The sequence below is a fragment of the Phasianus colchicus genome, chromosome 18, assembly GCF_987193195.1.
Source record: "Phasianus colchicus chromosome 18, bPhaCol1.hap1.1, whole genome shotgun sequence".
In the NCBI taxonomy this organism is placed as follows: Eukaryota; Metazoa; Chordata; class Aves; order Galliformes; family Phasianidae; genus Phasianus; species Phasianus colchicus.
The window spans coordinates 5339946-5353347 of NC_143453.1; the positions used below are offsets into that span (position 1 = coordinate 5339946).

Sequence of the window (13402 nt, forward strand, 5' to 3'; positions counted from 1 at the left end):
TTTGTCCTTCCAGTCTCACTTACCATATCCAAAACTTTCATGTGTTAGTATCTTAGTATATAGATTCAAATTCTTTTCCAAGACATTCACTGCTGTGATAAAGGCCCAAACAAGGACATTGTACCATTTAGGTCTTGGCTTCTACTAACTGCTCCAGTTGGGTAGGGATAACTGTGGGAGAAAAATGCAGCCCATGCGCTGGGTGCTCCTCCCAGATGTGAGCACCTGCCTCTGGCTGGCAGCAGGTATTCATTCCCCTTTTGTACCCAAACATGCCTGAATCCTAGGGCATCCTAAAAAAGAAAAACACCCCAAAAGCCATGGGTGGTCTGGAGTTTGCTATGCAAGCAAACACTGCTGAAAATAGGCAGGAGGCACACAAGCACACATAGGTGTTTGCTCCAGAAGAGTAAATCATAGAAATGCTCAGCGTCTGGCAAAAGGTGATCTTGCAGTGAATGTTGATCACTGTAGATAATTGCAGCCATCAGCCCTGCTGTGCCCATGTACTACTGGAATGTGGTTCTGGGTGCTGTGCCCACTTACACTGTAGAAAGGAGAACTTTGTGATGTCGTCTTTACTGACTGCATGCTTTGGGTGGGAATTTTGGGTACTCCAGGAGCCTGGTGACCTGCAGTACACCCAGAACCCCTCCAAGCCAGCAGGCTTTCCCTGCCTGTGTGGGAAGTGAATGCCACTGGGGGTTGGCAATCACATTGCTCCAACCCTGCATTCCAGAGAGATTTTGCACCTCACTGGCTCCTGCTGCAGTCTTTCCTGGTGAAATAAATGTGAACCGACACAAATGAGGTCTAGATCAACATTCCCCTCATTAAACAAAATACAGCTCAATCCTACTTTTGTTCTTGATAGCAGAAAAACTGGAAGAAAGTATCTATGTTAACATTAATGAGCAGCCCGCAGTCTTCCCTGCTGCTAATACATAGTGTCAGGTCCTCACACTGGGGAATCCAGGGATCAGTTCCTTTGGCATCCATCTGGCTTCTGTTATTACCCACGTTTATTAGCAGCGCATCGCTGGAACTCAGCAGCAATTGACCTTCTTGCTAAAACAAGCTAGCCTGAGTACCAGGGGTTGTCTGGGTAATTAGTCTCGGCTGTCATTTACAGCTTGTTTGGGTGCCTGGAACATCAGACAGCAGCAGATGAATGAAGGGGATCCCACTGAGATCCCACTTTCTCAGCCCAGCTCTCCCCAGCCAGACTCCCTGTGTCTCAGCCAGCTGTATGCCAAATGTCTGTACACACATGCCTTTAAACATCTATCTCAGAAACAGGTTATTGTTAGAAAATAAATCAAACTGAAATATTAATCTCCATTATTTTCTCCTCAGAGCAATTTGAAAATGTTTGTTGAAGTAGGTTTTTTTTGCTTTTTTTTTTTTTTCCCCAGTACAAAATAAACCAAAAGTCTATTTGTAAAAAAAATAGAAATAAATCAGGATTTTTTCGAATGGTACCATTTCCTGTGAGAGGAACGCTCTGCATTCCAGCCCACCCTAATCCTTTCCTTCTCTCTGCCATAACTTCAAGACTCTCTCCCTTTCCTATTGTCTCCTTTGTCACGAAGGAGTTTGCGTCCTTTCCAAAAAAAAAAAAAAAAGTCTTTGTTGTTCCCTGTATATTTCTAAGTCCAATTCCATGTCCCTTCCACACTGCTGCACAAACCTGCTCCAGCTGCATCCCAGCCCTGGCCTCTAGCTTTATATCCAGGGGCTGTTATGCAAGAACTACCAGCTGATGATCCCCCTCCCCCATACAGCAAGTACTTGTTTGCAGGATCGATGATTTATAAAAACATTATTTTTTTGTGAAGAGAGGTAGGACACATCGGCTTCACAGAAGTAGTGCGTTATGTTCCTGCATGTGTTGAGGAAAAAAAACCCAACTCCATTTATGGTTTAACCTCTTTTCTGTGCAAATAAGTCTTATGCAAGCCTAAAGCATTCTTCTGACTCTTCTGAGATAGCTAACTTCAGTCAAATGTGGCAGAGATTGATTTCTTGCATGTTTAATGAGGTTGGCTGACTGTGCTGAGTTCTGTTACTGGTCCCAGAGAAACAGGAATGCTTTATTGGATATCAAACAATCTGCCTGGAAGAGACTCAGTTCAACCATTCTTCTTCAGGTCTGCTGGCTTTCTATCTCTGAAGCAAGTCAATTTGATGAGGACATCCAGCCACATAATTGGCTTTTTAAATCTGTAACCACAAAGCAACCAATTTCTCACTGATCAATGAAAGCTCAATACCATTAACCATCCACCATCACTGAAACGTCTGTTGGTCAGAACCTCCACTGGTCCCCAACGGAGGAGAAGGTGACACCTGAAGAAGCCTTCCCTCCCTCACACGGATGCTCAAAGAGTTTCTTGGGCACTCCTGAGGGGCAACATCCTCAGAGTGCTATCATGGAGGAGGCTAAAAGCTTTTCTCAGCCCAAGCCCGTGTTCAAATTGGACGTTTTTGAGCTGCAAAATAAAGTTGTGCTCCACAATGTCTAGCTGCAGGAACATCACTGAGGACTCTCCAGCCAGGTTCTGTATGGCGTTAGTCAGTAGCTGTCAGTGTGGAGCCCAAGCTAACAAGGTACATGGGAGCTTCAAACTGCTTTTGAGTGCTGTGCTTTGCTGGAAGTGATGCAGGAACACTGATACGATGCTGTCTCTGAGCTGGTAACCACAACACAAACTCAATGAAGAACCCAACTGGAAGCAACAGAAGCTTTTAAAACTTCCTTCCAAAATCTCACTGAAATCTTGCTGCCTTATTCTACTAAGGGAAAAAAGCTATTCCAATCTTCTCCATGACAGCCTCCTTCTTCATGCTTGTCTTTTCTAGAAGAGAAAGAATCTCACTTGATCCTTGCAGTCTGACTTCTCTTGTGCTTTTTCCCTTTGGTACATCTCTAATCTGCTCACCTCTTTCTCAAGGTGGGGAGCCTGTGGCTGAGTGGAATACTCCTGCTGAGGTTTAGTGCTACCTTGTGCACAACAAATGAGATTTCCCTATGCTCACACATCATTTTAACACTTAGTTTTGTTGTAATCCATGATAGCAGAAAATCCCCAGTAGTATATATCATGAAGACCTATGAGCTGTGACAAAACTGTTTCAAATGTGCTATTAATTCATCCCTTTTCTGTGTTAGTGGATAGGCTCTCCTGAATCCGAAACATTCTAAAAATAACAAAAATACTGAAAAATCCAAAAATAACTTTTCTGGGCATGAATCCTATGTAGAAACATTAAAAACAAACTGATGTGACAGCTCCATCCGTAAGGAGAGGAACTGATTTCTGCAATATTCATGAGTCTCTTCTGCAGTGATTTGTTGGAAGCAGGTGGTATGATCCAAAGCATTTAGTGACACATCATGCTATAGTTGTTAGTGGTCACCTGGAAAAACTTAGACTGTATTTGTAATGAACTTCACAACTTGTTTTTTTCTACTGGGTACAATAATCTCTAGGTATTTGCAGCTTGCTTATGTAACAAGAAAAACATTTCCAAAACAAACTCTTTTCTGAAAACGTCTGATGTCATTCCCAGAAGCTGATGTACTAGCCTGGAAACCAGACCCTTAGATGCCACAGAAGCTCTGGAGAGTGTGCTTTGTTTTATAGGAACCACTGAACCTCTTTTACATACAACAATAACAGTTCAGCCAGCCCTTCTTCCTGCCTGGAGTTGCTAAGATGTTCTGCACTGAGATTCCCATTCTGTCTCCAGAAGGAATGTCTCACACAAGAATTTCACCTTCAATATTTTATTCTATTTACATAGCTGAAATGCTTTTTCCTATTTTCCTTTGCTAAGATTTGAACCTACATTTTGCTTAATTGCCCCAAACTATGTATCTAGCTTTTCCTCTATCAGCCTTCAAGTCAATTATTTTATTTTATTATTGACTTCTATTTTATCTCTCTTTCATGACTGACGAACATTCGGTCTGCTTAATCCTTCCTTCCCTCCATTTGCCTCCTTAAGGTATTTGGTTAAACATATTTCTGGATACTCTTCAGGGTGTACGTATGGTCTTGGAACAGGAATGGTTCCTGTGGACCTCTAGCAAAATGTTTGACAACTATAAAATACATTAGGAAAAAAGGTGATTTAGTTTTTTGTTTTTTTTTTAAGAAAAACAAATTTATATCCTGTAGATCTTAAAACTAAGTGACAGAATTTCCTGTTAGAATATCAGCAAGAAATAAAACTCTAGCATAATGAATTTCATATGTGTATTAAAAAAAAAAAAAAAAAGGAAAAAGAAAACACATGGAAGAGCTTGTGTTCTATTTTAATGATTCCTTTTTACTTCCATTGCAGCATTGTTTTCTGTCTTTTCTAAAGGATGCAGATTTCTCCTTTGAACATTCAGAGTTTGGTGCAGAACAACTGATCCTTAGGGAAGTTATTTTCTGTAACTGAGATTTCCTTTTTTCCAAAATTCAGCTTGTTGAACTCTGCCATTATCTCCATGATTGACTTTCCCTTGGTCTCAGGGAGGTACAGGTAGATGAAAGTTGCTGATAAAGCAAGGATTCCCAAAAAGATGAGGAAGCAGAAGGGACCGAGGTTATCCTACAAGCAGAAATGAGAAATACTGTAAGGAAAATAAGAATCTCATTTCCACTTCTTTGCCCTTGGTTGTGGATCTGTGTCTTACTAATGGAAATTCAAAGGTTTGTTCAATACATGAACCGGAATGAGTATCACAACACTGGCTGTGTTTGATCTGCTGCTTCTCTGAGAGGTCTGGGATATTCCTGAGCAGGTTTGGTGTTCAGACAGAGCTCTAAGCTTTGCATATCACTGCAATTTATTGCTATAATTTAGCTCTCTGTCAGCTTTCAGAAGTAGATGAGCTTCGAGGGAGGAATCTGGTTAATGACTTACAACAATCAATGGAAAAATCATCCCGAGTACAAACAGTCCCATCCAGTTGATGCAGCCAACAATCAGAAAGGCTGACGGTCGGAATGACTGGCTGAAGATTTCAACCATGATAGTTATAGAGGCTCCAGCTGTAAAAGAAAAGCAGAACACAAGCAAGGTATACTTGTTTCCTCCATTCCTCAGTGCACCTTGCTCCTGCTGAAGATCCTTGCAGTGACAATGCTAAGATCAGGCAGAGTAGTTGGCCTGCTGGCAGATCACTTCTGCCATGGGACTGGAAGACCTTGATTCCAGAAGGGTTCTACAGATGCTAATTTAGGATTTCAGGTTTCTCTCGTACATGCTGGAATCCTTTTCCTGGTGCCAGTGCAGTTCTGTATTGCATTGGCAGCCATTGTTAATGGCTCTTACTGCTCCTGTAGCCATTTCTGCCTGAAGTATGTTATCAGCTATAAAGCTTAACTCACTGAGTTAATGAAGGGTTGGTTACTACCATTCACCTGGCAATGCCTAGAATCCTATTTTTGGCTGAGTATTTTTAAAAGAGTTCTGAAGTTTTGTTCTTAAACCCCCCGGAGACAGTCTATTTTAAATCATTAGGGTACTGAGATTAGCAAAAAAGTTTGAGGTGTTTGTATCCTTTTTCTTTCTCCCACTTGTACCAATCTGCCCTTTCCTTCTATTTTCCAGAATTTTATCATGGAATTAGTCTATTCTTCCCCTGCCAGTTGTGTTGCCAACCAATATGATGCAGAATTTTCTCTCTTACTCACACGGTCCAATTCCATAGAAGATAACGAATAGGAAGATCAAGATAACACTGAAGTAGTGCAGCCAGAAGAACTGGTGCTGAAAGTGAGAAACCAGTGACATCAAACTGTTAGATATGTTAAAGTATGACAGAGCTCTTTTTCTTCCACTGACTCCAGTTTCTGTACTTATTCATATATTCAGGCAGGACCAGAAATGTGGGTTGATGCTGGGCAAGTAGCCAGAAGGCTACTAGATCTTTACCTGCAGTGACAGGGTGGTGGTAAGGAGTGCTAGCACAGAACACATCAGTGTATATCCTCTCCAGAGCAGCACCTTCCTCCCAAATCGTTCTATAAGGATGCTCTGAAAGGCAAAAAACAGGTCGTAAATCTCAGTTCTCAAATGAAAAAACTCCTGTCCTCCACATGTGTCTTTCTCATGAGCCTTATCTGAATGATAGTCAGAAATCTGAGGACTCTTAACTCCAGATGAATTTATCAGCTTTGAAGCTGATATTTATTGTTATTTATTAGTCTCTCCTAGACTGTTTTTAGATAGTTTTCTTTCTTGCATGTTTGTATTTATCAAATTGTGTATGCAAATGTACACTCATCTAATCCCAGCCATCAGATGCAGCTAATCCAGACTCCTGTTCCTTTGGAGCTGTGCCCCTGACTCTTGTGTTCTGCTCATGCCTTCTCATGTAGTGATTACTCATTGTAACAGAATGAGAAAATATTTTTACAAAATAAAAATGATTCTAAAGATATAATGGATAAGAGCTGCCTTTCATCCTTCATGTGGTTTTACAGAAGCAGGAAGGTGTGTCTTAGGTTATGCAAATCTTCCCTGAGCCCACTTATAAGAAATGAAAAGCACAGTTGACCACATTACATTTTTTCTTCCAACTCCAGTCTCCAAAGACTTACACACAATATAGAAGATAAGCATTCACATAGCCCAACTCCCAGGGACACATATGGGATAAGATGTTCTTCAAACTTGGCTGTATGGAATACTTCAAAACAATAGAAGTATATCTGAAAAATGCAGAGAGGAAATGCACCTGTGAAGAAAAGTTTAGCAATTGTGATGCACATCACTTTTCATCTCTCCTAGTGAAGTTGGAATATCAGTATGGAAGTGGATTGTGTCCTTTCGGGAGTGAAGGATAACTGTATAGGTCTGTGTTAATAAAAGCATAGCCAACAGCTTGAGGGACTTGGTCATTCCTCCCTGCATGGCACCAAAGTCAGAAGGACTATGTAAGTTTTGGGCCCTTGTTGCAAGAAAGACACTGAAAAACTAGATCAGGTCTGGGTACCAGCAAAGAGCATGAGGGATAAAGGTGCATGACATTAGAGGAGAGGCTGAGGTTTCTTCACCCTGGAGAAGAGACGGTGGGACCTAATTGCATGTGAGTGTAGGGAAGATGGAGCCAGATTCTTCTAAGAGATATGCAATGAAAGAACAAGAGTCAATGGACACAAGTGACAGCAAGGGATGATTCTAACTGTATATAATACAAATATTCTTCGCAGAGAGAATGGCTAAGCACTGCTGCAGGGACCCAGAGAAGTCATGGAATCTCTAGGCTTCCAAACGTCAACTGGTCCAAGCCCTGAACAGCTTGACCTAACTTTGAAGGTAGCTTTACTGTGAGCAGTGGGATATGGGCCAGATGACCTCTGGAGGCTTCTTTCAATGGAAATCATTCTGTGAGTTTCTTAGTCTAAGCTGGTGTAAGAAATAGTAACTTGAAGAGTTTTGTAATGCTGCCTAATGTTGTTTATTGTTCTGTGGATAAAGAGAGCACTCAACTGCATTGATTCCACAGAGCTGCAAGGTGGTCATGACAGTCATCATAATGTAAAGCTGCCAGCGCATAGATGGCTCTTTTATTAATTCAAGGACACGCAAGGTTTTGGTGCTCGTCATTGCAACCTTCTCCTTCATAATGTCATCAATTTCTGCTTGATGGTCTCCTTCCCCCCAGAGCTTCCTAATGGCTGTTGGGGAAAGAGAGGGGAGTGCATTATTCTACCAGAATATCTCCATCGTAAATGATTACATTAAATCCTTATTCTGCTTATCAGTTGATGTAGGTGCTTAGTGTCTGGTTTGTTGTCTGCTTCTGTCATCTAGCTGATCCTGAGTCAACTAGATAGGTAGATAGATCTTCTGTCTAGGCAGATAGAAGAATGTTTCCCTCTGTTGTCAGTATGGAGTGTCTTTCTAAAGCTGAGTTGACTTAATTGTAAACAAAGTAAACATTTATGTACTCTTTATTTAATAAGAAATGGGCTTCCCAAACCGTTTCCTTTAAAGAAATAGTTACTGTCCAAACTGGACATTTTAAACATGCTGTTATGCATCTATCTTTCTTTTCTGAACTGACTAAATTAGCCTGAGTGAACTGTCCAGTTAATGCAGATATTTTGCTTTAGGAAACTCAACTGCTTTAGTTAGAACTACCTCTGCTATTGCTTCATGATACACACCACTGTGCTGAACAGCTCTGTCCTGCACTTGTATCTTCTACCAAAGCTGCCCTATCACATGAATTAGGTGGCAAGTTAGGCACTCTACCTTTCCTGAAGGCTTCCTCATTACCCTTCTGGATCAGGAGGTAAGATGGTGAATCAGGGAAAAATGGAAGAGTAACCAGTTGAAGCAGTGCTGACAGTCCACTAGATGCTAACAACCACGGCCACAAAGCTTCACTTCCTAAAATCTCCCTGGAAAGTGCATGTGAAACAAAATTATGAATGTTCAGGAACTTCTCCTGAGTGGTGAGGATTTCTCAAATTCCATTCAAGGGTGCTGTGGAGCAAACACCCATATTGATGATTTGGCAAATTTCACAAATCTGGCTATTTTTATTTTAAAAATTTTTAGGAATTTCTTTGGCATCTTGAAATACTTTCTAAAGATGATTTGGATTCTATGTAATGTCTAAAGAGCTGATGAGACTGGTTTGACCATTGTTTGACTGTAGGACCAAAATGTCTTGCAAAGACTTTCATGTAATTGTAGTAAATTTCTGAGGCCAAATCCCAGAATAGAAAGGGAGCATCATGAAGAAGGAATCAGACCATGAGTAATTTGCTTTTCTTTCTCCTATATTTAAAACTATGTTTGCCTCAAATTTGATCAAAAGTTTTCTTCTGGCATAAGATAAGCCCTGTTTTGGAGAAGATTAAAGGGTTTCTCAGTCATTGAGTAGATGAGAAGGTAAGTATATAGAAAGATTTCTATTGCTTCTAGTGTAACACAGTAGAAAAACAGAAGAATTTACCGTAGTCCAACAACCTGTCCTGTGAGTTTCCCCAGTGTCAGAAAAACAGAAACTGTGGAGTTTGTAAATCCACGCAGCTTCTTGGGTGAAATCTCTCCTACATACTGAGGATGTATATTGAGAGAAAACCCTTTAAGATAAAAGATGATAAGTGACTATTAAAATACTGAGAAAAGAGGAAATTTCTGGCCCCATCCTGTCTTCCACTGTTTCCATTCACACTGATATTTGGATTCAATTCTTGCAAAGGGATAATGACTTTCATTTTTATTAAGGGCCTAATACATTTGCTTGGTTCTTTAAAATCATTACTCAAGAGTGAAAATACCTGAGGAGAAAATCCTGGGACAGCAGGGGTGCTCGCTCTGCACAACGTCATGGGCACATACCTGTACCAATGCCATAAAGAAAGCGTCCAGCCAGAATCAGCTCAAAGGATTTGGCTGTTTTACTGACGGCCATTAAAAGTGCAGCTACCAGCATGATCAGGTTGGTGACAATCTGGCATTTTTTTCTGAAACAAAGAACAATACCAAACCATGAGAATTTAGTGTGAAACGAGAATCTCTTTTGACTGTTTTTTCTTTGACAACTCGGAAAGCATGGTGGAACCATTCCTGTTGTTTAAAGAAATATCTGAAAGAATTTTGACTTTGGATAGTCAAAGTTGTGCTTTAAAATTTCACAGTCCTTTATGTTTGAATTCATTAAAGTTTGTCTCAGGAACTCCTCACAAAATGTTACTTTTTTTCCCAGAAGTAATCTGTCTGTGGCTCTCATTTTAGTATGGATCATATTAAAGGCACTTTTGGACAGATGGATGTGATCTGAGGTATTGGGAGATGGCAAAAAGCATTTGTCAGAGGTGTGCTTCATGCTTCAAAAAGCACCCTGTGTGAACTGTGAGCTGATATGCTCCTCATCACGATGCCTCAGGATCAAGTCAAAGTTGTTTGCACTCATTTTTGCTGTGCTGCTTGCTAGACAGGAATCTGCTTGCACATTAAGAATGCCCAGAGATCCTCTGTTTAAAAGACTGTGATACAGGTTATCACACACAAAATAATCCATGGGAGAACTCATTTTTGTTTCCAGACATGGGAGACCCTATGAGTGTGGGATTAGGCAGTGTCCCACAAGAAATTTCTTGGGGGCACTTACCTGACAGGAAAGAACAGAATGGCAGGCAGGCTAAGCTGGTTTGTTAAGACCCACACGAGGGGCCTCTGGACCAGTGGATTGTGGAGCAGATCTTTAAATGGTTCACACCAAGCAGATAAGTTTGCCAATTTCTCTGCAAATGAAATTAGTGGTGTTATACACAGACAGTGGGAAAAGACCAGACTGGTGAGGAATCTTTTCTCCTTCCAGAGAGAAAAATAATTTTGGAATGATTTCTAGTAAAATGTATTGCCAAGAATGGAGATTTCTCTTGGAGAATTTGTTTTGGTGCTGCCTGTATCTTTTACTGTGTAGTTTCAGGGAAATTAATTTTTCCAGTTCTGTTCACGGGTTCATTAGTTTAGATATGAATATTTGATACAATGTCATCACTCCAAAACAGCTGTACGTAAGTAGAAATCTGGCTCTTTGTCATCTAAGAATGTGTTCTGCATGCTGTTTTCCAGGTGTTTAGAGAGGCTGCACGTAGCACATTACAGCAGAAGAGTTTTTTACAGCTAATTTTTGGGTGTTTGTAAAGCTTGGTAGACCATTCAACTAGAAAGTGTTGGATGTGCTCGTACACACGATCAGTTAAGTCTGCAATCAGGCTGCTTCGACCAAGAAGAGAAGGGTTATTCATTCACCTTGATATTTCCCTGTACTTGCTGTACTTGGACTCTTGAGCTATTGAGCTCTAGAAGCACTTACTTTCTGTATCTGGTGGTCAGGTAGCCACAGCAGAGGCTCCCCAGGAAGCCTCCAATCCCAAAGACAGACACAATGAAGGACCACAACAGCATGATTGTCTCTGGATGGAGGGGAGAGCCATGTCGTTCTATCCAGGTTTCATTAATAAACTTCCTGATGTGCTGAAAAGGAAAATGATTTTTGATTGGATAATGGGTGTCAGATTCCTTCATCTTATTTGGCTGCTGTACTTCAGTTCTAACCCAGACTAGATTTCTTTTGAGAATAACTTAATACAAGACTTCTTCGAGAAACCGATATTTCTTTGAGAAATACCAGATTTTTTGAGATTAACTTTCAGAATAAAACAAGTTAGTTGAGATCAATTTCAAAATTTTCAAATTAGTGTCAGTCAGTAAGCTTGAAAAACAGAAAATGTGCTGCTGTCATTCTTCTCCATTTCAGAAAGTTTTATTTGATGAAATTCAGGAATTGTAGGAAGGCATTGGTGGTAATCCTTTACAATTAAATCAGGAGAAAAAGGGCTGAGGAAGGAGAAGTAAAATTACAAATCAATTTCAGACAGGTTAATGCAAGGTTGCTCTCTCATTTATGGGCTCTAGCTATGAGAAGCATCTTTTATACACATGGAAGACAGTAATGGTGCTGAAAATGTAATACTGTGACTTTGGCATCTGTGTATTTGGCCATGTTTTGCCTGTAAGTAGCATACAGGAGAGGAGATCACATGCATAGCACACTAGATAGGTAGATGAATTGAAAAGCAAGACCCCCAAAGCTTAAAACTGTCCAGGGAGATTGCTACTTACCACAGAGGGGGAGTTGATGACAGAAATATGGAATCCATATGGGAAACTACCACCAATTCCCAGCACTAGGACCATTTGAAATAGCCCCTGGAACTGAACCTGCAAAGTGAAAATAAGTACTCCATCAACTTGACGTTAATGTACTGCTTTCATTTCTGACTTTGTTGTTATCCTTAAGCTTAATAAAGGAAAGATACTTTTAACATTTGCCTTCTTAAGAAAGGCATGGGCTGAAAAGAGAAGATGGTAATTTGGAGTAGCCTTTGTAATTGCAGTAACACAAAACTCTCCCTAACACAAAACTACCCAGATGTATCTGGGGTATGTGATGCTACTGATCTGTATAGAAGACACTGTGCTCTGTGTTCTTTTCAAGTCAGATAGTAATCATAGAGTCACAGGATGGCTTAGGATGGACCTTAAAGATCACCCAGCCCCAGCTCCCTGCCATGGGCTGGCTGCCCTGCACCAGGTCAGGCTGTCCAGGGACCCAACCAACCCAGCCTTGAGTGCCTCCAGGGATGGGGCACCCACAGCTCTGCCTCAGCACTCTGAGTAAAATATTTCTTCTTAATATCTAACCCCAAACTCCCTTCTTTTATATTAAAGCCATTCCCCTTTTCCTATCATGAGCTTCATAAGCTCACAGTTTCCTGGAGATCAGTGCCTGGATGCAGAAAAGCTGGCATAAAATACAATCAGATGGAGCAAAGTCAAGTAAATGTGTGTAATGGTGGCTTGGATGATATTTAGATCTTTCCTTATTCTAGTTCTTAGGTCCATCTTTCAAGGCCCTGTTACTTTATTTCCCCACTACTGAATTTCCCAAGTTATCTCATGACAAGAACAAAGAAGTAATGGATCAGGAGATTCTGAATTTCCTTCAAAGTTCTGTCTCAGATTCAATGGATTTGCTTATCAACAAAAGGATTCAAACAAGTTAACTCACCTTCTCATTCTTCCTTTTTTTTTTTAATGGGTGCATGATAGATTTAGAAATTAAGGATTTTAGTACTTACTGGAAGTAAGAGAAATAGAGTGAGAAATACTTGTTAGAATTTCTTCCCCTCTTAAGACTATGGTAACTCTTGATGGATGATATCAAATGGATGGATGAAATGAGGAAGCTCATTTCTTTTGCAGCTTGTCATGTATATCGTAGCCTTTTGCAGCACAGTTAATCCATTCATTACTTAAAATTAGTCATGAAAGTAATCAGAGTGCCTGCTAGTTTTCACTTATTCAGAAGACAAAAGTACAGCAGCATTGTCAGACAGTGGAACTGCAAGAACTTTTGCTCGTTTTTATTTTGTCTCCTTGCATGAAAAAGACCTTTCCATGCCCCAAGCCCCATTCCTCTTGGCGATGTTTAAGTGCAGAAGAGAAGGATGATCGCTGTCCTAAAAGAGCTTGTAAGAGCTTTAAGAAATCTGGATTATGTTAACCTTGCCCTTTAAATGTCAGGGACGTGAGAAAAAGTGACACTTACTCACCAGGTCAGAGAAAAAGGTGGCCATCTCCGATGAAAGAGCTGATTCCTGTTGCTTACTGACTGGTACCTGCCAAAGGAACCGAAAGCTCACATTACACAACAGCAGCGTCAGTGAACTAGTCCCACGTTACTGAAGTTAAAGTTTAGTTAGAAGGCTTTTGAGTTAATTACACTTATTTCAGCTGTTGTACAAAGTTTAGAATTGTTGGATTAAATATTTCAACCAATGGTTACGTCTAGCTCAAGTAACCAAGACGG

General features: G+C 40.5%; 1 protein-coding gene across 1 annotated transcript; it reads right to left on the reverse strand.

Moving 5' to 3' along the window:
- Positions 1–4319: 4319 nt before the first annotated feature.
- On the reverse strand, positions 4320–13169 carry LOC116228317 (solute carrier family 2, facilitated glucose transporter member 11-like). The gene is made up of 12 exons (XM_031592067.2): positions 13146–13169; positions 11653–11751; positions 10844–11004; positions 9361–9485; positions 8972–9101; positions 8263–8411; positions 7495–7682; positions 6603–6713; positions 5935–6036; positions 5694–5769; positions 4921–5048; positions 4320–4605 (listed from the first exon to the last, which is right to left on the reverse strand). The coding sequence occupies exons 1-12, from the start codon at positions 13167–13169 to the stop codon at positions 4399–4401; spliced, it is 1500 nt and encodes a 499-aa protein (XP_031447927.1). The 3' UTR covers positions 4320–4398.
- Between the last annotated feature and the right edge of the window lie 233 nt (positions 13170–13402).